Source organism: Perca flavescens, chromosome 1 (assembly GCF_004354835.1).
Source record: "Perca flavescens isolate YP-PL-M2 chromosome 1, PFLA_1.0, whole genome shotgun sequence".
In the NCBI taxonomy this organism is placed as follows: domain Eukaryota; kingdom Metazoa; phylum Chordata; class Actinopteri; order Perciformes; family Percidae; genus Perca; species Perca flavescens.
Genome location: NC_041331.1, coordinates 14,621,016 through 14,648,787, shown reverse-complemented (window position 1 = coordinate 14,648,787; position 27,772 = coordinate 14,621,016). Strand labels below are relative to the sequence as shown.

At 38.0% G+C, this 27,772-nt stretch overlaps 3 protein-coding genes across 4 annotated transcripts in view; 1 reads left to right on the top strand and 2 right to left on the bottom strand.

The window, feature by feature from the left end:
- The window catches only part of adamts7 (a disintegrin-like and metallopeptidase (reprolysin type) with thrombospondin type 1 motif, 7), a 79,058-nt gene extending 77,135 nt beyond the window's left edge, over nt 1–1,923 (top strand). For both annotated transcript variants that reach the window (XM_028574524.1, XM_028574531.1), the window contains one exon: nt 590–1,923. In XM_028574524.1, the coding sequence (XP_028430325.1) occupies nt 590–735 (146 nt within the window). In that variant the 3' untranslated portion in view covers nt 736–1,923. The remainder of the gene's footprint in view (nt 1–589) is intronic.
- Nucleotides 1,924–4,699: 2,776 nt separating this feature from the next.
- calml4a (calmodulin-like 4a) lies at nt 4,700–13,347 on the bottom strand. Its single transcript, XM_028585259.1, has 5 exons — nt 11,625–13,347; nt 11,480–11,510; nt 10,997–11,137; nt 8,558–8,746; nt 4,700–4,839 (listed from the first exon to the last, which is right to left on the bottom strand). Exons 1-5 carry the CDS (start codon nt 11,625–11,627, stop codon nt 4,742–4,744), a joined length of 462 nt encoding a protein of 153 aa, XP_028441060.1. The 5' UTR covers nt 11,628–13,347; the 3' UTR covers nt 4,700–4,741.
- Nucleotides 13,348–13,452: 105 nt separating this feature from the next.
- On the bottom strand, nt 13,453–24,054 carry LOC114556528 (ceroid-lipofuscinosis neuronal protein 6). Its single transcript, XM_028579490.1, has 8 exons — nt 23,782–24,054; nt 21,748–21,856; nt 21,517–21,615; nt 19,919–20,107; nt 17,553–17,608; nt 15,827–15,949; nt 14,339–14,624; nt 13,453–14,249 (listed from the first exon to the last, which is right to left on the bottom strand). The coding sequence occupies exons 1-7, from the start codon at nt 23,832–23,834 to the stop codon at nt 14,354–14,356; spliced, it is 900 nt and encodes a 299-aa protein (XP_028435291.1). The 5' UTR covers nt 23,835–24,054; the 3' UTR covers nt 13,453–14,249; nt 14,339–14,353.
- Nucleotides 24,055–27,772: the final 3,718 nt, after the last annotated feature.

Below are 27,772 nucleotides of genomic sequence, written 5' to 3'. Positions count from 1 at the left end.
TACACCTTCTGGTATTCACACTTCTGTTTTATATTTGTTAATCCCCTTATATTTAAATAATTTTTTTAATCGGTTGATTGTGTTACACTTTTCAAGTCAATTTCTAATTTATTCATGAAAAAAGCTTCCCCTAACGAGCCTGAATACATTGCACATCTCTTTACACCGGTTTTATAATACTTTTCTATATGTTTTTTTAATGCCACCCATACTAGTACATACTTTTTTATCTATTTATTGTAAAGTTGTGGATTTGCGCTCTGCATCCCTATGCAACATGTCCCTTTAACCTTGACATCTGTCACTCTAGCCTCCTGGACTGTCATCCAGGTATGTGGTGAGCGGTGTGCCCTCCTTTTTTTTTTTTTTTTTTTTTTTTTTTAACTGCCTGTGTCAAGTGTGATCCTGTGTGGGAGATACCATATGTGTATATATTAGCTCTATGTTTTTGTTGTATCTTGTTGATGTCCTTGGGCATGTCATATGATGTTAAGAGGCTTAACAGACATTGTGCCAGTGAAGTTTGTATCTAACCTCTCTCTTTCTTTCTCTCTCTCTCTCTCTCCCACCCACCCACCCACCCACACAGGAGCAGTTTGCCTTCGCGATCGGGTAACATCTCGTTTCTGTCAGACTCTCCGCTGGCTCGGCCGCTGCCACTTGCCCAACGTACGAGCGCAGTGCTGCAGAACCTGCAGCCAGCGTTCCCGCTCCAGCAGTACGTCTCGCCGCTGAGCCGCAACAAAGTAACCACTCATCAACGGGAACACTGGTGAAATATAAATCATCATTTAAAGTCAATAATCTGAGCCCTTTTCTGAGTTCCTCATCACTACAGACTAATTATGAATGAAATTAGTCCAACTCCAAAACTCTGCATGTTTGTGCTGGTGACATTATTATACAGCTCTAAAAGGAATTGGAAATATTAACAAAGCATTGCCTCTCTCATAGCAAATCAATGAGAATGTAAATATTTGTTTGCACATTTTATATTATACAGTTTGACCAGAATGACAATTTATCAATCAAGATTTCTTTTTAACAGATGTTGGCCTACATTAGGGCTCTGCTATCAATGTAGCCAGCTTAATAGTGCATTATTACACATGTAGATAAATGACTCATTAACCTTTTATGGTTGGTACAATGCTTTCATTTTATTGACTGCAGCAGAAACTAACAGTTACATTAAAACAAACAGGTATACAATTTACAATGTGGTTTTTAAGTATAATGTGGTGCAAATGTTATGGTGCAAAATGTAAGTGGTGCATAAATGCTTCATGTGACATTTAAAAATAATGACTGTTTGCTAAGCCCCACCCCCCTTTGTTACCTACCTTAGCTACTGTTGCTACACCTGTCGAGCTTTTCAGTCTCGCAGATTTACCATTTAAATTCAGAGTAATTTTTGAAACTATGGGTCCTTGATTTCAGACAGAAGTAGACAAAAGCAGCCTCTCATTTCTAGTATGTGGCTGTCTGTTTTGCCAACTGAAACGCCAAATGTTGCTGGCAAAATTTAGCTGCTGTAGCTAGCCAACTAAGCTGGTGTTAGCTCGACGAGCTGTTTAAAAACACGTTTCAAGCCGACCCATTTTAAAATGAGAACCCCACAAACGAGGTCTTGAAAATGCACTTGACGGCTACGTACAAGATATTGTGCATCCTCAGAAGCTGATGATTCATGTTAAAATACACAGTTGGCAACTGTTGAGCTAATTAGCCCTAGTATTATGCATATGATAAAAAACAAACATGAGAATAGGCTTCAGGGATGTTGACTAACCGATGTGTTTAGCAAACGTAACGCTCAGATAATATCTCAGGTAATGAGTTCAGCTGTGAGTAGTCTCGCTTTGCCAGACCCTCCTCCACAGCGCTGCGGAGGAGGGTCTGGCTAGTCCACACAGCATTCCGAGATGGAAGAAAAACGTTCTCTGGTTTATTGGCATTTCTTTAAACCAATCACCATCGTCATGGGTGGCGCTGCAAAATTGTTTCTGGAAGGAACTTGTTTTGGTGGAACATGTTTACGTTCAAAAGTTGTTTTAGTCGTGCAACAGAAAGCTCAGATTGGATAGATAGTCTAGCTAGCTGTCTGGATTTACCCTGCAGAGATCTGAGGAGCAGATAACCATAGTCCTTAGATAGCTTTAGTTAGCCCGACATGCTAACATTTGCAGCTTACATTAGAGCAGGCAAACACATTAATAATATTTAATTGATTCCTTACACTCTGTTTTTTGATTTGAAGAGGATAAAAAGACACCACTCTACAACATTTTACATACTGAGTATCAATCTCACTACAGCACCATTCACATCGCTTCAACTGTGGAGAGAGATCCAAAGGTTGACAGGCCTGTCTGCAGTGGCTAGTTACGGTTGCTAAGCTGTGATTGGACAATCAGTGTTCGGGGGAGGGATTTGAGAAACTGTCATGTTTAATGTCTGCAACAGCTGGTAAAAAGCATGTTTTTTTTTAAAGGGGCTGTACTCGACATTCAGAATAACATAATATAGGAGCAAACCAATATTTTGTACAGAGCAGAGAATGAAGTCACACTCCCCATGTGTGTGTTGTAATCCGAGCTTCTCTGTTCTTTGTTCTGAGAGCCGGTCTGGCTGCGCATGCATGTTAGTCCATGTGGCCTTGAGAAAACGTTGCTATTTCACATATTGGTCTTCCCAAAGGCAGTCCCAAACTACTGTTGTTTTTTTTCTCAGTATTTTGAGCACAGCCCCTTTTAATTAGTTGTATCAGTTACAGTTGTGTAACTAACTGAAACAGCTTCACTACACTTTTTAAGTCACAGTAAGTAAAAATTAAATGTGAACAGTGGAGCTGCAGGAAATACTTGGTGCTAGAGGCCACACAGGCTCCAAACATTTCAGGTCAGGTATTGGGCCGGCCCAGTGCCTTATCTACTTGAATATTAGACAATTTGATGGTATTGTTTTAATTAACCACTTGACTGAAATATAAGTTAAATTCAGCATATCAGAATACATGCTTCTTTTTTAAGGATTGTGAAATTATTCAAAAAGTAAGGGACTCACTAAGTCAGTGTCATATCACATTAGGTTTAGCACGGTGTATTAAGGAATTAGTTTTATATAATTTTATACTTTGGCAACTGTGTTTTTTAGTTTAGGAACTAAAGTCTTGATGACACTTCACTCATCTTTCATCTTTTGTTGTTAGCACTGACATGTACAGTATGTAGGCTGCAATTCTTCTTCTTTTCAGCAGTAGTTAAAAAGCAGCTAATCAATGCAGTCCAGCCCAGGCAGTTGCAGTGCCATCGAATCGTCCTGTATTTCGTTTCGTTATGTAAAAAGAAAACGGCATATCTGTCAAAAGGCTTTTTGCTATATTGAACAGAAAATCAATTAAAACAAAAAGAATATTGTGAAATAGCCTACTGTAAGGATCAGGTGCCTATTTAGAGGTTCTCATTTCTTTTTTTTTCAGCCAAGGACCTCTTAAAAGATAGAGAATATACCTGCCCCCCATGTATGCCATTTGGAATAATTTACTGTAGCCTATTTTTAACACTTCTATAGTCATAGTTGCATGAAAGAACAGATATTAGAAATATTTGCAGAATCTAAAAAGTATTGTTTTGTTAAATTGCAATATATGAACAATTTTTTTTAATAGATTTTAAAATTAAAATATTCGTATGTAAGTAGGTAATGATAATTTACATGAATAACATTTGCTTAAGTGATTAGACAATCGGGAGGGCTGTAACAAAGGGCCAATCATACAGTATTTGCATGATGCATTCACATTTCATTTATAAACACATCCCCATATTGAAACACAGTTGATGTTTGACTGCAGGGATTATGCAAGCCTTTACCTTTTTCTTTTTGTTAATTTAGTTTGTTGGGACTGATTGTTTCTGTACTTTTTCTGTTTAAAAAGATCCATATTTGTATATTTAATGACTATGTTGGTTTCCAAGCACAAAATCAAGACTCTAGCCAAGTGGCTAATATAGCTACTAAACACATTTTTCAAAACACTCAGTTGGCTAACTACAGTACAATCTCTTAACAAAGTCTTACTGTAAAAATTTAAATGAAATGTTAAGAGGCAATACAACAATTACATGTTTTGGAGAAAATGTTATTCATGTATTAATCACTGATGTGTTATTATATATGGATATTTATATACTGTGATTTATACTATGAAATAAAAGTTGTGGGGGGGAAGTAATTGTAAGCCGCTTATGTAAATGCAATGTTCACAAATGTCAAATGCATGACAATTATGCATGCAGGGCTTGAGAACAGCTGAAACAGAACGATATGGTTGAGGGTTTAAAAAAAGCTGTGTAGGAAGTGAATGCAATTTGATACTGATGTGTGAAAAGTTGACAGGGCCACATGAAGAGAAACTACTTCAAGAAAAAAGATTTAATATATCGCATGCAGAAATACATACACAAAATGTCAAACTGGACATTACATTTGTTTGGGTGGAGGGATCAGGCTTGACGAAATGTGAGCCCGTTAAAGAATAACCTGCAAAATCATATATTGTTCATTACAATACGGTATAATGACAGCGCTTCACAATGTGCAGTCACAGAGGAAAGCTCTGGGAACAGGTTCTGCATTTAATTTAAAACTCAAAGAATAGTCTGCCAACATCATGTCGATTTAATACAGTTTGTGATTTCTGAAGTTCATTGTATGTAAACCCATCATGGCTGAAAAATCAATAATCCACAGGTGGCAGCGTCACCATCTGGGTGAACTCTTCGTAGTTGATAGTCCCGTCTGACTTGACATTTGCCTCTTTGAAGAGATCATCCACTAGACAAAGAAGATGGACAAAAACAGCTTTGTAAGTGGGATTGACAAAAAAAGAGCGCTGCCTGAAAACTCATTTTTCTGCTACTATTATTCGGAACTCCTCAGGGTTAGAAACTTTGCCTGTGGGAGTTTTTGACTGTCTGACAACTCCTTCGAAGATGAAGAGCGGCCAACAAGTGTGTTGAGCCAGACTGTGAGTGGGTTTTGTTATTCCTGTTATTCTTGAGCAAAAGCTGAAATGTTTCACCTCATTATTGGCGATCTCTACTCAATATAAAAGCTCCTAAATGTTTCTAATGTAGTAAATTAAATAATTTATTCACGTGAAAAGCTTTTTCCATTAAGTACATTTTGCTGATGGTCGTTCTGTGCTTTTTGAGAGTCAGCTTAAGCCTCCCTTACATTGAAAGTATGATGTATCCTATAAATGTATTGCCCATCTCATTTCAATTCATTTAGATTGCAATTCATCACTGCTGGCATTACTATACTGTTAATAGTTTGGGTATCCAACAACTTCATGAAAGTCTCCCTGCTGTGCTTTACACGCACAGCACCCATCCAGAGGCAGTACACGGACAGTACTTTGAACTAAATCTTGACGATGCTTTAAAGCCAGTAACCGTATGAATGATGGAGCTCGGGCTTTTAAAAATAACAAATGGCTTTAAAATCAACCACAGACACTTAACTGGATATCAGCGTCGCTGCAGGAGTCAAACTCTTTACTTCAAAAACGTTGGACAAAAATGTTGTTTTAGCTCTACCTTTATCATTTTCAAGTACAGAATCCACTGGGTCCTGAAGTTACAGTGAAATTCAAAAACGTGGGGGCGAGAGAGAGAGAAACTGAGTGAACAAAAACACTAAACAAAGATTGGGCCTCATTCACCAAACGTTCTTATGAAGAAATGTGTTCTTAAACCCCACTTACGCAGTTTTCACAAAGACTTTGGTGTTCACCAATGTTTTCTAATTTTGGAATTTTGTTCTTAAGGAAAGAACAGAATCTACGCACACTCAAGAGCACTCTTACGCACTATTTAGAGCTGACATGTTTGAGCAAAAGAAGTAGTAAAACCATTTACCTCAGTTCTAATTTAAAATCTAATATGTATCTCCTTTATAATTTTGTAACTAATTATTTTACACATAATTATAGGTTTGTTTGTTTGTTTGTTTTAATAAATACACACTACACTTCTGCTAATTTGTAAAGTACTTTGAATTCCCATTGTGAATTCAAAGTGCAAGGCCTATATAAATAAACTTGTCTTGCTTTGCCTTCAATTCTCATTAATAATAGCCAAGTAGTTCTAGGAACAGTCCACTTCTAAACAGTTCTATTAACTACTCTTCCCCCAAAACCGGTTTTTCCATTTGCATTCACACTGGCCAAGTGGCCATAGGGACTATAGGAGGGGTAAGGGAGTGACGCAAGCACGGCAACAGTCTTTATAGCGTCGTCACTTGACTTTAGCGCTACAATAAACAATAAATGGAGTTCGAACGGCAGCGTTTAAAGACTAGAGAAACACAGAAGACAAAGGCTCCAGCTTAATATGATCCTAATTAATATGATGGAAGAAGATAGAAGAGCAGAGCGCAACAGGCAAACGAAACGACGGGTAAGTTTAACTAGCATTAACAATTAGCTGGTTGAATGCGTGATGTTTGCCTTATGAGTTAGCATACGTAGGCGAATTGCAACAGACATTGAAGAATATGTACTGCTTGTGTTCCAGACGGTGCTAGGTCACCAAGGGTTCCTATGTGGAAAAGGGAAAATAGCCTGCCCTGAAGTAGGAGCTGAAAGAGTTACAGGAACTGCGGTCCAGAACCCCCAAATTGGTCCAGTCGGAACACGACAAAAAAAGGATTATAGGAACGTTATGTTCTAGGAACTGCAAAAATCCCTCTGGTCGGAAAGCGGCTAATGTTAACAGGGAACCTTGCCATCCAATAATAAGTGATTGATCACGCTATTTACACGCCCAAAGTATGCACATTTCTGCAGACTAGGACTACACCACACAATGGCGTGTTTACTGCTGCTGCGGTGGCCAGCATCTGTCTTCTATGTTTAGAAATATTTTATTTTGCCTCAGATTTCAGATCAAACCATTTCTTTTTTTACTTCATCGGTTCTGCGCCCTTCTCCGGATACAGCGTTCACTGCATGAGTAACATGTATTCCATGCATTGGTTTTATTTGCTGCTTGGTATGCACTGCTGACGCTACTAAATGTGTCTCGTTTTTTGCTAACTTCATGCAGCAGTACCTCCATTTCAGAATTACTAAAGTTTTTCTTTCTTTTGGAGTTGAGGCCTCCAGTCTTTACCACGTCTTTTTTTAAACATTTCTCTTGTGTGCAGTGTCACAGTGCGCACACGGCCCTGCCATCTCATGCCCTTTTATGGGAATTAACGGGGCGTTTACCTACGCTAAATAGGAGCAACGGTTCTGCTGTTTAAGAAAACGTCATGAATCAGACGTAGACTTTTCTTAGGAACGTTCTTAAGAACAAATTTAAGAAAACACTTAGGGAGATATTGGTGAATGAGGCCCATTGACTGCTGTTCTTGAATCATCATATATCACAAAAATACATTTCTCCAGTGCTTTAACTTTAGCTGTAGAATTACAAATCTAGAGCATATTTTCATGTTTGATATGTTTGACTACAGCTTTCCACCACAGCCTGGCAGCATTTTAAGTGAGTATTCAAGAGGATACACCTGGAGATACAATCAGCTACACAGCAGAAAAAAGAAGAAAGTAATGTTGGGTTTATAGGAAATGGAGGAAATATCCAGAGGAAAGCTGTATTACACAGACAGGTCTTAGGACAGCTATGCATAGGGCAAATTGTAGTGGATTTAAGGAAGCAGCTTGCAATTCCCAGGGAGATACTGAGCTGAAGTCTAAAGCCATACCTGCTGTAGTCAGTTACAGAGGATTGTTGTCTTTGTGGGGCATACCATACAGTATGAAAGTTAGATGTGGTAAATGTGAGACATGAAAGGAAAAGACTTTGTCAGATGAGCAGGGGGAGAGTGGGGGAGCCAGGCCACGCTATAAGCCATTTTTTTAACTGAAATATGTATTGATTTTTGTCATCTCATGGGTACACACATAAGTTACAGTCTTCACTAATACAAATTCCATTCCCAAACCCTTTTTTTTTTTTTTTTTTTTTACAAACCCCAGTTTTTAGCACCTGGAAGTTTGACATCCACTGCAGTCATAAAGTATTAGGACAAATATATGTTCGTTGTTTTGGCGCTCCTTCAGCAAACTGATTTTTAATGAAACAATGACTGACATTCAAAGTTTAAGGGTATTTTCGGATGTTCACGTTCGTATTGGAGAACAGTGTAGCTCTCTTAGCACCTTGTACTTAGGGAAGTGTATAAGAAATGCTACATAATCAACATGGTTCATTGGTTGTTGGGGTTAATACCTTCACATTTAACCTCATAGTTTGATTTAAAGTCCAGTGTGTTGTAATACAGAGCCAAATAAACTGTCCAAACATTTAAAGACTGCACTCTAACTGTGTTCACGTAGATTATAGAATATTGTACCTTATATTGATTAAAAAGCAGCCTTTACAAGTGTTTGCTATAGCTCCATATAAACATAGCAACTTTAGCAGCCTCCTCTAGTCTTTCAATCTTGTGGTTGCTCATATATCAGAATCAGTGTTCATTTTACCTTCTTTGTTTGTTAGTTTCTCTCCCAACATGGTGAGCTTGGCCCGGAGCTCAGATGCCTGGATGTATCCCTTCTTCTGTTTGTCCGTCATCCTCAAGGCCTCCAGGATTTCTGTCTTGGGGTCTTCCTGTTGCATCTGTCTGTGCATCATCATCAGAAACGTAGAGAAGTCCAGCTCACCTGTCTTTTCTAAACGTGAATGTAGTACACATATTAGGTCTGTGTCAAATTATATTGAAAGATTAAGAACAAGTTGGCAAGTTTGGACAGGAATTATATTTAAATGTGCATTAAAATTGACTGTAAGGGCCACTTGGGGATAGAAATATTGGAACTACTGATCGGAAAAGAAATGTTTTGGTTTGGAGTTTTTACCATATTTATTTCATGTATCTAGACACATTTTGAGCTAAATAGGAAAAACCTTTTTTTTTTTTATTACAAGCAGAGAAGCCGGTTTTGTCAGTGTTAATATGCCACTCAGTAATTCTTTTAATTGATAAAAGCCTTGAACCCAAGATTTTACAATGACCCAATAATAGTGTAGATCATGAAAGAAATAGCTGTTTATTTTACAAAAACAATTAGATTTCTCTATAGGCACCTCTTAAAAATGACCATGCTCCTTTTTTTCTGATGTTTTTTCTATGGACTCGGACTTGTCTCGGACTCACTGGTATTTGGACATGTATTTGTCTCGGTCTCTGCCACTGGTCTTGCCAAATATGGCTTTTGGTCTCGACCGAGTCCAGGTGTCTTTATTATGTTTATAATAATATTGGAGGGAAAAGTGAAACACTGGCCACCTGATAACTAATCATACAACACTGGTCACTTCTTTTCTACACTACATCTGGAGTGAAGCTATATTGTCATTTAGTTGCTCAAATGCTAAGTACTAGTACCTAGCCATGGTAATAGTAGAGGATTGGTGTTTGTATCAGTTCTAACACTGCTATTATGAGGTGTCACCATATGTCATTCTGTTTTCTTTAGATTAGATTATATGATATCAAGGGGAATGGCTATACTTACAAATCCTGGGTGTTGTGACACTGTTTTTGCTTTTAGATCAACAAATAATAATCCCAAAATGATTGTCTTGATACTGTCATGCATAAGACTGTTTTTCTGTCCTAGACTCGGTCTTGACTCTGACTCGGTCTTGTCTTGGACTCAAACCTCTTTGGACTCTGTCTTGACTAGTCCTGGTCTTGGACTTGTCTTGGACTCGACAAAGGTGGTCTTGACTACAGCACTGCCTCAAACAAATTAGATTACAGTTTTTTACGATCACTGTGACAATTATATAAATACTTTTAACAACTTTCCTAAACTCTTAAGGCACCAACACATCTACAACACACAATTGGCAAAACTTCATGCTCAAAATCACACATTGAAAACTAAACTCTAACACAAATTTTCAAACTACAACAATTCACTAACACAATACACTATGTCTATCAAAACAATGCAAACATGTCTCAAAATCAAATAATTATTCCAAAACACTAACGCACGTTCTCTTCCAACAGGAAAATTTAGTCATTCATAGCACAATGTCATACAAAACACTAACATCAGATGGAATTACAGAAACTGCATTATTTTATGTGTCAGGTCTGCCCTTATACAATAGACAATAGTGATTGTATTGATCATAGATTGTGTTTTACATTGCAGTTTCTCTTGAAGCCTCTCTACATTTTTCTTTTGTTGGGTTTAGTAAATGCATGCATTTTGTTTCTTTTGCTGCCGAAATTCAATACAAAAAATGAATGACCCATCTCAGAGTAGCTTTATAGAATGTACGGTTTATGAAAAAAAGAAGACTGAGACAGAATTGTCCTGGTATTTGTCTTCCTTTCCCTCATGCAGGAATTTTTCTTACTTTCTTTGTGTTCATTTTTATTGTTCCTTTTCCACACAAAATCAGCCCAAATAGGTCCTCTTTTACTGTATGTACTACGTAACATATGGTCATGCGATTGAAAGAACCTCAACACCTGAGTGTGTTTCCTAGATGGGAATTAGCTGTGATTGATCTATTTACATATTATATTATAGTAGCAATGGAATAAAATGCAGGGGATGTATTTGTGTTTATTTGTGAACAGCTGTTCACTTTCACTTTAGCCTATAAGTTAGGTTTAGAACATGATGTTATATGTTCTGACATACAATGTGAAAGCATTTGTGAATTTGGCAGTACATATCCATTGTTTTGATCTTGGTTGAGCTCGTTTGTAAAAGATGTTCAAGCATTTTAAATTTGTATTAATCGTATGCAATTTGTGTCAAAGCAACAAGAAATGTGTTAATTGTATAGCCTACACAGACAGATGTTGTGCTGACTGCGTTAAGAGTTTAGGAAAGTTGTTAAAAGTTTTGAAAAATTGTCATAGCAATCGTAAAAAAACGTATGTTGTACTTTACCAATTTTGTGAACTTGTAGATGTCTTTCGATTTCACCAAACGTGGGGCTTGTACCCAGGCAGCGCATAACTGTGATCAGGTCTTTGGCAACAATCTTGCCCTTTTGCTTCTTGTCATACAAGGAGAAGCACTCCTTCAACTCTGCGAGGGAAATAGAAAAAAGTATTGGATTACATCAGCATAGAACATTTCATTGTATTATTTAGTAAGGGACATTTTTAGCATAGTGTTATCCATCATACAACAGCAGGTTAGATAAGAAATACATTGGCATTACTTAACAGGAACTAATAAGACTGAACAAATTCGGCCTTAGTTCCTTATGTGCGTCCGTACAAGCAACCTAACGTATGGTTTATAAAAACAATAAATGTACCGTACTTATGGACAAGACAGACTGGCAAATAGTACATTTCAAACATCAACACTTTAAATAATGGTTATAGATGGAAAACAACATGCGGTGCTGTGGAATACTCTTACCATTGATTTGAACTGGTGTGAAGAATTTAGCCTGCAAGGTGACAATAGTAGGGTGTCACTTGGCAGGTAAGTACACACAAAACACTGTTACATTAGAATATACATTTAAAAAAAAGGCTTAATGGAAAGAATTTCTTGCTCTTACCATTTTTGCAGTTGCTTGGTTTCTTTCCAGGAAGAAGAGAGTTCCCTGTGGTCTGCGTCACCTGTCCCTCCGCCTCTGTTTAAAGTCCACCACCTGTAAGCCTCTACGTAATTTAATATGGGTTGCTGTGGAAACCAAATACCAGATCCACAGTGCTGCATTGTCCTTTCCCTTTCCACCCCACCACTCCAATAAAAAAATTATACCAATTATTACCAGTCACCAATTACTACAGTGTAACAGAATAAAGTTTGTAACCACATAAATAGTAAGATTTAAATCCTTTTAGCTTGATTTAAAGCACATTCAGGGTCCAAATAGGTGAGTGAAGAGAAAAATGTGAGTAATAACCAGCAAGTACAAGTCCATTTCAACATTTTAATTAGAATAAACATACGTAAAATCAAACCAGTGAGGAACCAGTAACTGAACAGTAGTAGTTTTACCAGCAACAAAGTGATCTTAAGCAAAGGAACAATGCTGTATAAAACAGTAACAATTACACATTTTCATTTAGAACAATAACGCAATATGTAAAAAAAAATCAGCAAAGTAACAATTTTTCTATTTTCACAAAAAAAAATGTTTTCATTTGTATCTTCAAAGTAACCTGCTCTTGTTTTCTTGACCTTTTGAATAATGTAAAATCATCTGCACAATAGACATGTTTTCATTGTGACACAGTATGTTGTCACTGTATGTTGGCAGTCAGGCTGGGTTCTAATAGTACTAGGACCACATATGGAAATGTACAGCTCTCATTGCATCTAATTTGATGACAAACATTTCACCTAAACCTGTCAAAGTCTGAAACCTTTAATACCTGAGAGAATGTAATATTTTTTATACAAGTTGTAGCTTTAAAACAGTCTTCTATTTAGTATTCTGCCATTGAATCTAGTTTTTAGACATTTGTCTTTCGGACTAACCAACAGACCCTGTTGTTTACAGACAGTAATAATGCAGTCTTGTCACCATCAGACGTGGGTACATTTTTTAACATTCTCTTTTAAGTCTTTTTTTTTTGTTTTTAATCTTTTGGCTTTGTATTAATTATTTTATATTTTGGTGTTGTTTTTAATACTTTCAAGGTTTTGTTCTTCAAATGTTCTTCAAACCCTCTTCTATATCTTGTAACTGAAGTTTGTGCATCTTGCTTGAAAGTAGTTTGTTACTTAAATGTATTCATATTTGTTTATTCTTCTTTTCTTTCTTGAAAACCAGAGAGGAGCACCTGTAACTGGCAGTACATGTATTGAACAACCTGACACTTGTTTCTTCTGAGTTGTTTAAGATCAACTTCACAGTATTCCGTCATCAACTGATTGAATTCTTAGATGCGCTTAAGCAAGGTAAGACTTTCTTTAAATTTTTTCAGTGAATGTACCGTACTTATACTCACCTTGAGTTTGTTCATAAAAGGTTAACTTTGTCATTCACTTGGCTGGTTAAGAGACAGTTGGTGTAACGGATTTCTTTTTTTTTTTGTCAAATGGTATGAACAGTTGCTGCTGGCTGCTGGTCTGTGTTTTTACTTAAGGCTGGACTACCAATGTTGCAAAGTGAGCAAAAGGAGCAAAACTGCCTAGGGAACCAAACCCTGGCCCAGGCCCCAGGTTGTCTGAGGGTTAGTCTATATCTTTGAGGTTCCACTTCCGGGATTGCTCCGTTGCTGATGGAAATTCCACCGGATTTCACTCATTTAGGCCAGATATCCGTTGCCTTCTGCTTTCTTTGTGCTGGCATTTTAAACTCTGGTGGATTTATGAGGACTATGGTTAACTGCTCCTCAGATCTCTGCAGGGTAAATCCAGACAGCTAACTAGACTGTCTGTCCAATCTGAGTTTTCTGTTTTACGACTAAAACAACCTTTGAACATACACGTTCCAACAAAACAAGTTCTCTCCGGAGGCTATTTTTCAGCTGCACCGCAGCTTTTCCCGGTGCCTATCACCGCCCAAGACGATTGTGATTGGTTTAAAGAAATGCCAATCACGTTTTCCTCCCATCCCGGAATGCTGTGTGGACTAGCCAGACCCTCCTCCACAGTGCCGCGGTGGAGGAAGGTCTGGCACAACAAGACTATCTAAGTGTAGATCTTTGTGCTAATTTTATCAAAGGTACTGTATAGTAAACAATGTTAATCCAATACACTTTTTGTCAAATTCAGAGGGTATTCGGAGGTGTATTTGTTTGGCAGTTGAGTTCAAATATCAAAAATCTTTGCGCAGCATCGCTTACCGCACCTTTTAATTAAAGAAAATTGTTTAGTAACATGCATGACTATGGCACATAAAAATTGAAATAACATACAGGAAACCTGGGGGGGTTTCTAGGTAACATAGGTTGGGTAAATGTGTGGATCCCCCCTTTTGATTTTGCGGGGTAATCCCTGTCCTGGTTTTATCTGATTGCATGTGCAAATACAGACCAAACATAACAATTCCAATCTGTTAAAGTCTGTGTGTATCAATATAGAAATAGGCAGAGGAGACAAATCCCCTTCTGACTACATATGGCTGAAGCCAGCAGAACCTTGTGTTTAACAGTGAGGTCGGTGCACATGAACAACCTTCGATTGTCATCGTTGTCCGAGTGCAGCCACTGCCTCGGTCTCAGCAAATCTGCTTAAGAAAAAAAGACAAATGCATTAGTCAGTTCATACAAACTGAAGTGGCTTCTGATTCAAAGCTATTATTTTCTATATACAGACCTGGACAGATGTAATTCAGTGGTTGTTCTTGATATGTAAGGTGTAGTAGGACCAGGGTTCTGGCACGTAAATGAGTCCGGGGTACTTGTTGCGTAGCACCGGGTCGTTCCACAGATAGACCACCCACAGTGCCACCAGGAGCACAGTAACACTGAAACTACAGAACAGGAACAGGCCATTGCTGTCTGGGCTGAGGCCTTTACGCTTTTGATGTATCACCATGACAACCATGGCAAGGAAGGTGAGGAGGAAAAGTTCAGTGATTTGTCCTTCAGTGACCAAGTACCTGGATAAAAATGAAGCAAGACACGTCATGAATTCAGAGAGAAATGCTAACTTTAAATTACAATAGAAACTGTTGCAATAAACACACAATGCGGTTGTTTATTGTTTTAGAAAACAGCTGTTGTACATTGAAAATGTTCACTTCACTTATTACATTAGCAGTTGAATTTCAATTTTAAAAGGTTTTTAAGGAGAGCAGCGTTGATTTGAATTTCAATTTCTGAAGATGGAAATAACAGAGCTTGTGTCCATCCCTACAAAAGAAGCCACATGTTGGTATTCATTTGGTTGCATATAAAATAGTTTCCAAAAAACACTAAAATTGTTCCAGTCAGTGACCATGGCGAAATTGGTTTTGTGAAATTTTCTGTTTTGTCATTATGTAAAGGCACCTTTTGTAAACAACGTATTTGTGAACATTACACTCTCTTTACTGTCGATCATCTGACAAAAGGAAATGGTCTGTCTATATGCCCCATATTTATTGTATTTATTCATGCCAAAGATATCCTGTTATTCTTTTCTTCATCCCACTGAGTGTTGCTACTGTTGCTTGGAGGACAGTGGTTATGCTTGGAGGACAGAGTATGAATGGAGGTCAGGATAGACCGGACCTCCATTCGCTATCTTGGATTACAAAACTAAATTGAAATCCTTACATAGTGTATAAAGAACTTCTTAGGTCACGGACAGGAAATGCATGTTTACTAAAGACCATGCCCAGATTTCCGTATTCCTTTACAATTTCATATCATTCAGGCGACTGCAAAGGTTTGCTGTTAAGACATTTTTTATTCATGGACAACATGCACAGAAGTAGGGCTGGGCGATACGGCGAAAAATCAAATATCACGATCTTTTTGAGCAAATACCTCGATATCGATACCGCAACGATATTGTAGTGTTGACTATTGGTGCTTTCACAAAATATTTACACAATGAGATTTTTGATAAATAATCATCAGTAATGTGGATATAATGACTAAGTGGGTAAAGGCAAATAATAGAACAGCTACAACAGTCTGGTAAGTTCAGAAAATGACATCACTTAACCAGGAAAAGACAACACTTATGCCATATTATGATATTACGATATCCAAAATCTAAGACAATATCTAGTCTCATATCACGATATCGATATAATATCGATATATTGCCCAGCTCTACACAGAAGGTTTTCAAATACGGAAGAAGGCGACTGACCAATAATAGACTGCGCTGGGTCCCAGCAACAGCCAACCAGAGACGGGAATCTTGTTCTGTTCTTTGGCCTTGGTGAAGCAGCCGGTGAAATAGATGTACAGAATGATGAAGAAAGGAATATACCTAGAATCCAACGAAAGCAGAAAATGTACAGTGGACTGATCCCAATTAGATTGAAGTTTTTCTTCGTAAGGATGATGCAAACCTGGCTGGGCAACAGCTGAGCCAAAAACATTTAACATTTTTCCTTTTCAAAGACAACTTAACTCAGTTTCATGACTTGGTTTGGTCAGAAAAAAAAGGTTCTACTGATATCTGTTTTTTCAAATTGAACATTTGGAAGAATAATTAATAATTAACTCTGTTATTCATGGAAATTTGTCAAACAAATTCTGTCAGTAAACTAATCAACCCAGTGAATGAAAGGTGACTCAAACTTAGCCCTTGTGGGGCTGAGGCCTGATGCACACAGCATTGCTTAATTTAGAACAGGTCTGATTACTATAAAATATCAATACCTATCTTGGTCACAATTTAAAAAAAACACGGTCAAAGGGATCCTTATCAATTCATGTGTACATATTAAAAATAAAAAATAGAATATCGGTGGAGCCCTCCCAGGTTGACATTCGACCGGGGGCCTTTGTTGCGTGTCGTTCCTCATCTCTTTCACTCCGTTCATTTCCTATCATCGCTCCACTGTCGCTAACCATAAAGGTCTCAGTAAAATGTGCAATTCTAATTCAAAAGATTATTTTGGGAGCATTTTTGCCTTTGTTGAATAGTTGATAGTTGAGACAGAGGAAATGAAGGGAGAGCGGAATATGACATGCAACAAAGGTCCCGGCACATTAAACCGGAAACATTGTGGTTACGTGTCTTGAACACTCAGCCAGCAAGATGCTCCCTTCCTAGTGCTCTTTTAATTGATTTCATCAGAATTAAATTTGAAGCGGTATCTCAACGCACTGTATCATCTTGATTGATTGAGCCATAAAACTTAAGGGCTGTGCAAGTAAAAGAGAGGTAGATATATATCTCTTCCTGCTCATAATGAAACCCCATTTCACAGAATTTTTCAAATTGTTTTTTTTTCCAATTCAAATCCAGTTTTTTAGACAAAATGTCTCAGTTCTGTCCCTCTTTTCCTGCATGTTGTGGGATTCATTTTCCAGTCAGCAGTACTCTCAGCTTCACATAGCTAATGTAAACTGTCCCTACGGCCTGCTCAATCTGCTCCTCCTAAAATCTGATTTGTATTTAGGGATGGAAAATAGCCAGACTTCCATATTATGGTCTCCGCTGTGTTCAAATTCTCTAAATCTACACCGTAATTGGTTTCTTGCATTCATGTATTTTCAAAAGACACAACATTCATTATTCTGCAACATTCCTGTCATTTCCCAGCACAACATATTAGTGAACAATGTTATACTCTTATCTCTACGGTCTGTGAATAATTTAAATTAGGTCCTGTGTTGTCTTGTGTTGTGTTGAATGTTGTTATTTTTGTTATTATTTATGTTGTTTTTCTTTCAATGATGTATTGAATGTTGTTTTTTGGTGGTTGTTTTTATTGTAATGATGCACGTTAATGTATAGTTGCACAAGTTGTGTGTGGACTCCAGGAAGAATAGCTGTGGCTAAGGCCCCAGCTAATGGAGATCCCAATAAATCAAATCAAACATACGTATGTACAACACTTATAATTATCATAAAGACATACCACATTAGGTGTCCCAGCTGTTCATCATAATAATACAGCAGCTCAAAGGAGTCAATCTGTAAAGGAAGACAAAAAGAAATGAAATGTTACTAGAAACTCCTAACAACATTAACAAGTATGTTTCAATGGCACAATATACTGTCTGTTATTCTGCATTTGTGGGAAAAGTACTGTGGTCCTCCCTACTGCCTTATGCAACAGTGCCCCCTACTGTTCTGGTACCATTTACACTTTATTATGGCTATTAAGTAGAAATCACATCTAAAGACAGGTGTAAATAATCCGCACAACACAACAAATGGAGATGTTTCCATACAGGACATGAAGGGGTCCTGTATTAAGTATGGATATGATGTGAATCATCAAATACTGCCTTCACAGTCACCATATCTCAACCCAGTTCAACAGTTGAGCAACTTGCGCTCTTCACCACTACCATCAACAACACAACAAACATCACCCTTCTACAGTTAACAGCACACCCCATTTCACCCAGGTAGAATGCATCCATCTACTCCTACAACAATGGTCCATCTCAACTGCTTTTTGCTTTACTATGACGTTTAAATGGCATACAAGCACTTGCCAAATCCTCTTGAATTTGTGCACATTTTCCTGTTTTATATAGGGTCTTATTTTAAAAAGTATTTATTTATAAACAAAAATATGGGTCAAATCTGTCTACAGCTACAGTATTTTTCATCGTAAAAAACTATGTGTGTGATAATATAAACACTTGTATTGCTTCCTCTGAGGTGAATCCTCAATGAATGGTAAATGCGCTAATCAATTAATTCCAACACTTTACATTTGAATCAATGGCCCTTAGGACCTCTTCATGCAGTTTTATTATTTATTTAATAATACACAAAATACAAGGTCTGCATAATACTCACCTTGGACTAAAATAAGTCTACATACATCAGTTTTCACAGCAGGATAAAAGTCACACACAAAATCTACATAAACAAAAGCTGTGTGCTCTCTCACTGCAGTACCTGTACTCTCGCTGAGCTGTCAGTCAAAATGTTCTGGATAGAAACAAAACAAAGAAAATGTCTTCCAACTTCAGTGTAACTTGTCCCTAAACAGGTTTCTTATACAACACCCACTTTTAATATGCTTAAAATAAATGTCTTGGTCCAAATGTATTGGAGTAGGGAATCCGGGTTAAAAAACTACTTGTAAATGTTGGATTTAGAGTAATTATTGCAGTACGTCTAAATATTTGTATATTTGTTTTATAGTTTCTGACTTTAACCGGATTTCTATCCAGCCCCACAACATATAATATATTGTTGACAACCACACTATTTCAAAAGTATGATGCTCCGCGTTTAGTACGGGAATCAGGATGACAACAAAGAAAAAAAAGTTTAATAGCAATGACAGAGCAGAGAGAAAAAAATAGACTACACACTCCTACACAGATATACATTCTGCTGGATCAAACAAGTGTTAACACTACTGATGTTGTGAGTAGCTTGTTGTCAGTTTGTGTCATAGTCAGACAAGAAAAGCTCTTATTCTCTGTCTTTTTTTTTTGGGTAACTGAACTGTCTCTGGAGAGTCGAGTCATGGCAAGCAACAATAAAAGATGGTTGTTGTTTGACATTAGGATAGGTGATAAACTAAATGTATTGATAGATTCTATAAAATTTGTATAGTGACCTGTAGTTTTATCACCCACTAGCCAGACATGGCCAGCAGAAAAAAAAAATATGTAAAAGGAAATCTGACAACATTTTTCTCAGAGTATTCCAGTATTACCAGTACACCCATCATGCAGACTGATCTAATTAAGTGGCGTATGTATGACACGCCAATTCGTATGCCATTTTGGCGTGTTATCAAGACGCATAATCGCTTTTTAGCGGGTTTATGAACGCTGTTTGACCTCCATTGAATTATCGCCGTAGCGAGTAGTATGAAAGGACGGAAGTCCGCGGATGCGTAAAACACAAGACTTTCACCGAGGAGAGCCGGGATCGCGTCCCACATGTGGCGTTTCTCAACCATGTTTTTTTTTTTTTTTTTTTTTTTTAATAAAGCCCTCCCCAATGTTCTTTTCCTAAACCCAACCTTTTTTTTTTTTTTTTTTTTTTTACGCATGTGACGTTGGTCTCGCGATAGCACAGCACGTTCTCGCGATAACATGCCACGTGGTGTGTATGTTTACATGGTGTGTATGTTTAGATCCGCTGTATACAGCATAGACATACACGCGGATAGCTCAAAATGCGTACAGATAACACGCCATTTGGCTTTAGGGAAAGTGCTGTGTATGTTTACGCAAAGTCATGATGTCATGTTGCATCATGGAATAAAACTTTAACTTACTCTACTTAAACAAAATAGATACTCACCAGTGAGGCAGGTTTGAGGTCTTTGATGATGGGGTTCTCTCGGACTGACAGGTGGAGCTGGTAGCCACTCAGGATGAGCCGATGGTTAATGGAGTCGCCCACTAGGTGGATGCTGGCTCCCATGACAAACGTGATGATGCAGAGGTAGACTGCTGAGCGAGATAGCGCCCTGGGACTGCGCTCAATCAGCTGAATGGAGCAGCAACACACATATTCTGTATGACACCAACTTTATCTTAAAACAAATAATCCATTACTGCTTTTTCATGATTTTGGTTACACCTTTAGGAATTAGTCTCAACTGCAAGTGCATAATACATAGCAAGTAGCTTCTTTGGGTTTAAAAACATACACCCCTTAAGAAAAGCAGGTAACTTGCTTTATTTCAGATATTTCACCCTGTTTTCTGCCCAATTCTCTATGCTCTGCAACTCTTGTCAGAGGTGTGATGTGGCAGACTGCAGACATTAGGGAATCAATCCTCAGGTCTTTGTGGTTGTGTGCAAGAACCTCACTAATGTGCCTTGAAAAGCAGGTATGTCACCCTAACCCTTATTACTTGTGTTAAGATGCTCAAAATCTTTACTGAAGTTCCTAATGAGAACTGTGCCAAACCAAAAAGGTAGTACCAGTAGGCTTTACTCTTGACACTCTTCACTTTAACATGTTATGTAGGCTTCATTCACAGCCTACAAAACATTAACATGTTGGATAACCGGCTAGCTTAACACTGGGTTCATCCAGTCAGCTACATTATTATATTCACATGAAAGAGACAGTGTTTGCAACTCTGACAGAACGAGAGACAAAATTGTTGAGCGTCGTGGGGAACATAGTTCACTGCAGAATCAAGAAGTAATATTTCAGCAAAATAGAACAATATACGTAAACACATCATCACTTAGATTTTATGGGTAATAGAGAATGATGAAATCCTAAAAGTGCTATAGGCTAGGTTTGGAAATTAATCACAATCATTAATCTAATCAGAATTTACGACACATGAAGTGGTCTAGAATGGGACTGAGAAGGAAATGTGTTACTGAGATTTGGTTCTTTTGTGTCTCAAAATGAACAATTATAAGGAGTATAAGAAATGGAATATAAGCTATACAAACATTAAAACTAAAAGTAAGCAACATAACACCACATATTAGCCTGATGTAACTGTGTAAATAAAAAGGCTTGAATAAAGGAAAGATTGTTTAAAACTAACAAGGTCTGCGTGCCTAAAGTGTTGCATGTTATACAAAGGCTTCAGCAGGCTAAAAGTGTAGGCTAAGTAGTCAGTTTTCCCTGCAGTGATGAAATACGAGTGCTAAGGTACCCCATAGTGAGCCAATCACACTGTCAGGAATCCATTTAGAAATGTAATGACTTTCAGCACAATCAATATGCAACCGAAAATATCATAATAGCACAATATGGCTTAATCATACGGATATATAGAGAAGAAAATTAACAATTAAAAATTGCATGATTACATTATGAAATTTTTTGGGATATACCGTAAGAGTAACTTTATTGTCTCGTACTGAATATTCTTTGCATTAGTCTCTTTCACAATCACCGAAGTACTTTGTCGTGTCAACACTTACCTTGAGCATTAGGAATGGTGTTATGACATTGTAGGCCATGTGGAAATAGTCTCCAGCACTGGGCTTGTTCAGGGGAAACCACTCCAGAGGAAGGATAATCTAATAGATGTGATACCGAGAAAGTATTTGGTGTTCATTTCCCTATGAGATGTGGTGCAACCATCCATTTTATCATTGTTTGCACTATTAAAACGGCATAAGGGAAATGAACCGTGCATTGATCTTTCTTACCATGACAATAGGCCTTCCAAAGTCCAGTATCCAGTTCTGCAGAGTCAGGCAGAACCACAGGTCAAAGTGAAAGTGCTGTGGCACATGTTCCTTCAAACCACCAGGAGTGCTGTCAACATACATTTAAAGTAACTGTAAGTCACTGTAATAAAGCAACATTACAAAAGCAAAGGGCAGCACAGAGGTTGAGCATTTAATAGACATGTTGGGAATACCGTAGTAAAGTAAGGTTTACAATAGTGTTAACTAATTCAGTAAATTCAGGTTTAAACACCTTTGCTGCTTTTTACTGATCTACTTGCAGTGTTTCCTTTAGGATTTTTTTTTAAGCAGTGGGGGCAGGTCCTTCAACTGAACTGACACTTCGCTGCAACAAACTAATATATTTATTCACCTCTATCCACACACACAATGAGGCATATTTTCTGTTGTGATTGAACTGTATTTTTTCAGTTACTATATAAGCCAACTTTGATCTTGACATATAGGCTAAGTATTCTGTAGCAAATAACAATAAACCCACTATTAATTACATTATCTTAATGCAGTGTAACTACTTCAGCATGTTAATTATGCACCTAAAATACAAACGTTCTCCGACATGCACTCTAACAATGCAATGCAGCCCTATTTCTGATACCGTGGGGGGCAGAAATGTTGCTGTGGGGGGCCGCCTCGGTCAAATCAACATAGAGGAAACACTGACTTGATAACTATTTTAAGTGCTAGTCCACATCAGTCCCCATCCTTCCTTGAAAGGTAACAAGGTATTTTGCTTAGCAATAGTCATGTGTATATTCAAATATGGTATGTACATATCTAATGAAAATAATATAAAAAACATACAGACAAAATATGTAAAAGAGAGAGAGGAGAAAATTGCACAATATAGTGTAAAAATACCATCTTACGTTTTTATGTTAATAGTTACATTACTGTATGTTTCCCATTGTAACAATTGTGTGTTTTGTTTTTTCCTTCTTCCTGCACTCTGAAATCAGTCAGATGACGTTTGTACCAAGCGGCTGTGGATTTGTTGACCTACTCAACTTGAAGTGCGTTTTGTGCAGCTGTGCTATTTCCTGTTGACCGCTGAAGTCAACACACACACAGTCACTATGTTCAGCCTATGTCCTGGGACTACAAGAGGAGTGCAGCTGAATTGGCTTTGGGTGCTTCAGCCCCGCCTATCAGGTCACGCAAGAGCAACAGGACAGCAACCAGGAAAATAGATATAGATTACTAATGGAGTTGTCAATCTCCTCCATGTCCGCCAGGGAAAACCTCACTCCTGTCAATCAAATATCCAGACAGCATTTAACAGAAACATGGGCCATGAAATCGAGTAGCTGTTTTGTGATTTAGTAGACTTTAATAGAATTACTAATTTGACAGTTAGCTTCTATACATATGTGGATGAAGTTTCCTTGTTGTGCGTGTTGGGTTGTGTCCTGTGGGCCTATTATAACTATTTTTGGAATTATGTTTCACTTACTGTGTACCCATACCCAAAAGACCATTCATTTCAAACCCAGGAAGAGACTGCAGCTATTTACAGCTTTCATTGACAACTCACCCCCAACAGGCACCAGCATGCATCACTTTCCCACTTAACTGTCAAAACAATAAAAATGCAGTGAGGTGCCTTTCAACATCAGCTGCAAGAGTGCTTAGCCCCCAGGCATCCAAGCTCATGGATGTTTTATATTAGCGAGCCAGCAGCATTGCTGGTTCAGCGTTGTGATAGTAGGACCAGACTTTAAAAAAACAAGGACCAGCAGCGAAAAATGGCAAAAGACTGACTGCAGACAAGAGGGAGGTAACCATAACCTCTCACCCTGTTTACTAACAACAAACAGCTATAAGACTTGACAACAACTAACGTTAACATACCGTGAACATTTGCCTAGAAGTTAAGACAAGTTTATGTAGTTTCTAAACCGGCTCTGCTTTCTGCTTTCACTGACAACAAACGGCTAAAAGGTCAGGTCAACAATGGCGTTATTATTTGTAATGTTAGCTCAGTGTACAAACCTAGTTTGGTTTGTGTGTAAATCGTTGCCTCGACGTTTTCGTACAGACTGCATGTTCGGTTCCGTTTTATCTACCGTGTGTCAAGCTAACGGTACTCCCGTGGTGCAAACGATGGAAAGTTAACGGTATAAAACTACAGTAAACATATTTCTGTTTGTTTCAAATCAGCTTCATTTCCTAGGTGCCGTTTTATCCCGCCCTCCGCCTCATCCACCAATCAAACTGCAGCAGGGGAGTTTTTCTTCTTCTTCTTCTTCTTCTTCTTCTTCTTCTTCTTCTTCTTCTTCTTATCCCGCCCTCCGCCTCATCCACCAATCAAACTGCAGCAGGGGAGTTTTTCTTCTTCTTCTTCTTCTTCTTCTTCTTCTTCTTCTTCTTCTTCTTCTTCTTCTTCTTCTTCTTCTTATCCCGCCCTCCGCCTCATCCACCAATCAAACTGCAGCAGAGGAGTTCTTCTTATTGACATATGCTTCTTCTTCTGTACTTGTTCTGTTAATTAATTAAAATAAATAAATAAAAAAGCTTCTTCTTCTTCTTCTTCTTCTTCTTCTTCTTCTTCTTCTTCTTCTTCTTCTTCTTCTTCTTCTTCTTGCTTTCCGGCAGACTAGAAGCCTTGCGGCAAATTGCTGCCTCTCACAGGACAGTTTCAGTAACATTCGAAAGTATTGTCAAATTCAATGGAGTAGTCTTGTTGCAGAGATATAATCCCTGACGGCTTCCACTTTCTCAAATTGATATTCAGGGGGATTTAGTAAGTCTCTCAAAGTCATGTTCTGTATTCCCATGTATAGCACAGTGAACAACTGTTCTCTTTCATTTGTGTATTGAAGATAATCCAAAAGTACATGTTGAACCGTTTTGCTGTTTACAGGTTCCACAAAGTCCATCCCCTTGCTTGCCCATCTTTGCTAGATCACTTGCAAGTCCACAATGTCCAAGTCTCAGCCTTGTCATTATTACGGAGTGTCCACTTCCTTTGCCACACTGCTGTAACATTTTTCTTAATGACAGACCGGTATTGAGATATCCCAACACATACCCTTAAATCAATGTCTCTTTTCAGTGCCATTTTAGCTGCCTTATCTGCTATCTCATTACCATGTACCCCAACATGGGCAGGCACCCAAAGAAATCCCACCAATCCTCCAGCCTTCTAGATCTTACACAACAGAGCCATCACTTCCATAACAAGGTCTGACTGGGCTACCCAATTGCTTCCTATCAGAATTTTTAAAACTGAGGCCGAATCTGGACATATGACCGCTCTCCTTGGCAGCACTTCCTCTACCCACTGTAGTGCCCTAATTTTAGCTATTAGCTCTGTTGTATAAACCGATACCCCCTCAGACAGTCGTTTGAGTTTTTAAGTTGAGGAATTTAAAAAGTAAAGTCCGACTTCCCAGTTTGTGGATCTTGAGATCCATCTGTGTAAATCTGAAGATATGTCTCCCAATGTTTCCCAGCCTTTGTTTCACCAACCCCGGATATACACTACTTTTAAGATGTTTTATATTTTCCAATATAGTGAGGTCTATATCTGGGGTGGGCAGCATCCATGGAGGTATAACTGCCTAGTACCTTTGCGGGGCCACACCTACCTCTCCTAGTCCCAGTTTCTCCACCTTTTTGCTGATGTTTAACAAAAAACACTCTTTCTTCCTTTTCCCTGATGCCCACTCCCAAGCATTATTCAGAACTGCTTTTGCTGGGTGCTCTTCTTTATATCCCCATAATTTAACAACATACTGCATCGCCAGTTTCTCTCGTTTGTCTCAGTTTCTAACAAATTGAAAATGGCCTATCCCCCACCTCAACCAGTAAAGCTGGGTCAATTTAACCTTGAGAAATGTTTGTAGGCAAGTTCACCAACTTCAACCCACATTATAAGAACACTTAAATTAAAAACACGTGCAGACAGTTTTGTAGATAGAAATAAGGAAAGTAGCATGACATTAATCTAAACTATATTTGTTTTGTTTACTACACTGGGGCAAATGATTAAAATTGACTGTGATATAACTATATTTTAATTTAAAATATTTTCCTAAACACAGTGTGTGTGTGTGTGTGTGTGATAGCATTCACCACAACAGGTGATAGCATTCACACACACACACACACACACACACACACACACACACACACACACACACACACACGTGGATGTGATTAGTCCTGCAATACGGCCTGTTGTGGTGAATGCTATCAATAATGAGTCAACCATCTTTTGTATGCAGCTCAGTTGAAAGGCTGTGTGGTCTCTGAGGTCAGAAGCTGGCCTTTAAACTTTTCAGTTTCAGCTCACATATACATAAACAGCTTTTTACTAATCTCAACATGTATGCCTGCTGTATGCAGTCTACATCAATTCATTATTCAGCATAGATGTTGACCTGTGAGGTAACATCTTCACATTTCTAATTGCCTCTGTGGCCTGTGAGGATTACAGTAAATTAATTAGTAAACATCGACAGTAAAGCATCATATTCCTGACAGACTAGTCACCTCCAATCTCATAAATATTAATACTATTGTCACACATACATGCTTACACCCTGATACTTATCATGTATGTAGCTCACAATGGAAAATGACCAAAGATTGTTCAATGTCTAATATAATTTTGGATTGTGTGTACATTTAATTAGACCAAGCTCTCTGCCAGACTTATAAAAGCGTGATGAAATGGGTTCAGTAGTGTAATTATCCCATGACCAGTACTTCTTGGTCACAGGCTGATAAAGCATGTCATTTGACATGCAGAGCACATGTACACACATACCTTATATATATCAACTATTTTCAACCTGTCTGGAGCAGTATATACTGTATAGTGCCATTAAATTATCTGCCATATTCCAAAGCAAGCAAACACATTAGAGAGCAAATAACATTTATGTTTACCTTCAGTTACAGCTTGTTTATGCAGATATCAGCTCATACACATGTAATGGAGGGTAAATATCTAAACACAGTTCACCACCTATTCAGGACACCTATATGAGATAAACTCTGAGTTTTCATAAGATGCATTAAATGAATGTGCATTTAGTTGTCTAAAAATATATATTTGCCATTGTGTGTACATAGGATCAGTGTTCACCGTCAAAGAAAGCGCCAAGCAAATCAGACTGCACAGACGATATGATACCCAAATCTGTGATATTTTTAGATTATGTTGACACTTTATTATGTCATGAAATGAACAACATTTTACAGTATTTCCCCCAATTAATACTACCATATACCCCGATTTCTTATTGGACATCACTATTTAAATGCAACTGACAAATAGAGACCTGTTTTTGACATTTTATTTTAGTTAGCTTTAATGCTATTTTGGGGTTGATCAAAAATAAGATCCAAAAACCATAAAACAGTCTGACCTACTGAGTGCCCCTGACTTAGACTGTGCCAAACACATTTCTCTGTATCATCAACATCCAAAAATATGTGTAGTGCTTGCAAAATCAGACTGATAAACAGTAGAAATAGAAGATGTCATGTTAACTACGTTTCAAAATACAGTTGTAATTCTGTTCAGTGACCAGCAGATGTCACCTTGTTTTCCAAAAAAGTATTGTAGCACATTCTGACACTGTACATCCTTTTTTAGCACCAGCCCTGTGCATCACATTTCTGAAAACTCATTAAAACCATTTTGAAAAGAAAGGAAAATGATGCAGTGGAAAAACAAGTGTTGGGGCTATTATGACAAAAAAAATGCACTTGTAGCAAGTTAACCCATATCGAGATGGAATCGACATTGTACGCTTTAAAAACATAGGCTACTCTGTAAGAGTGTTATCCACTGTCAGTAGGTTGTCAATCAGTGAGACAAACTACTGGGGGCAGAGCTTTGATGCTACAACAAATCTCATTGCTGTCGCTATTCATTATAGGAGGAGTTATTTCGCACACACACACACACACACACTAACATCATCATCCCCGCTCCCCGGCAGGTTCAGATGAACTGAGGAATCTCTCT

Excerpts from the sequence above, each read along its gene's own strand:
- LOC114556528 (XM_028579490.1), bottom strand. The coding sequence starts at position 23,834 with ATGCAGTCTGTACGAAAACGTCGAGGCAACGATTTACACACAAACCAA. Across the intron at positions 15,950-17,552 it reads CAGCTGGGACACCTAATGTG|GTATATTCCTTTCTTCATCA; the intron begins GTATGTCTTTAT and ends GTTGGATTCTAG. Across the intron at positions 14,625-15,826 it reads CCCAGCGCAGTCTATTATTG|GTACTTGGTCACTGAAGGAC; the intron begins GTCAGTCGCCTT and ends ATTTTTATCCAG.
- calml4a (XM_028585259.1), bottom strand. Across the intron at positions 11,138-11,479 it reads CACACCAGTTCAAATCAATG|AGTTGAAGGAGTGCTTCTCC; the intron begins GTAAGAGTATTC and ends TTTCCCTCGCAG. Across the intron at positions 8,747-10,996 it reads TCTACAAGTTCACAAAATTG|AAAAGACAGGTGAGCTGGAC; the intron begins GTAAAGTACAAC and ends ATTCACGTTTAG.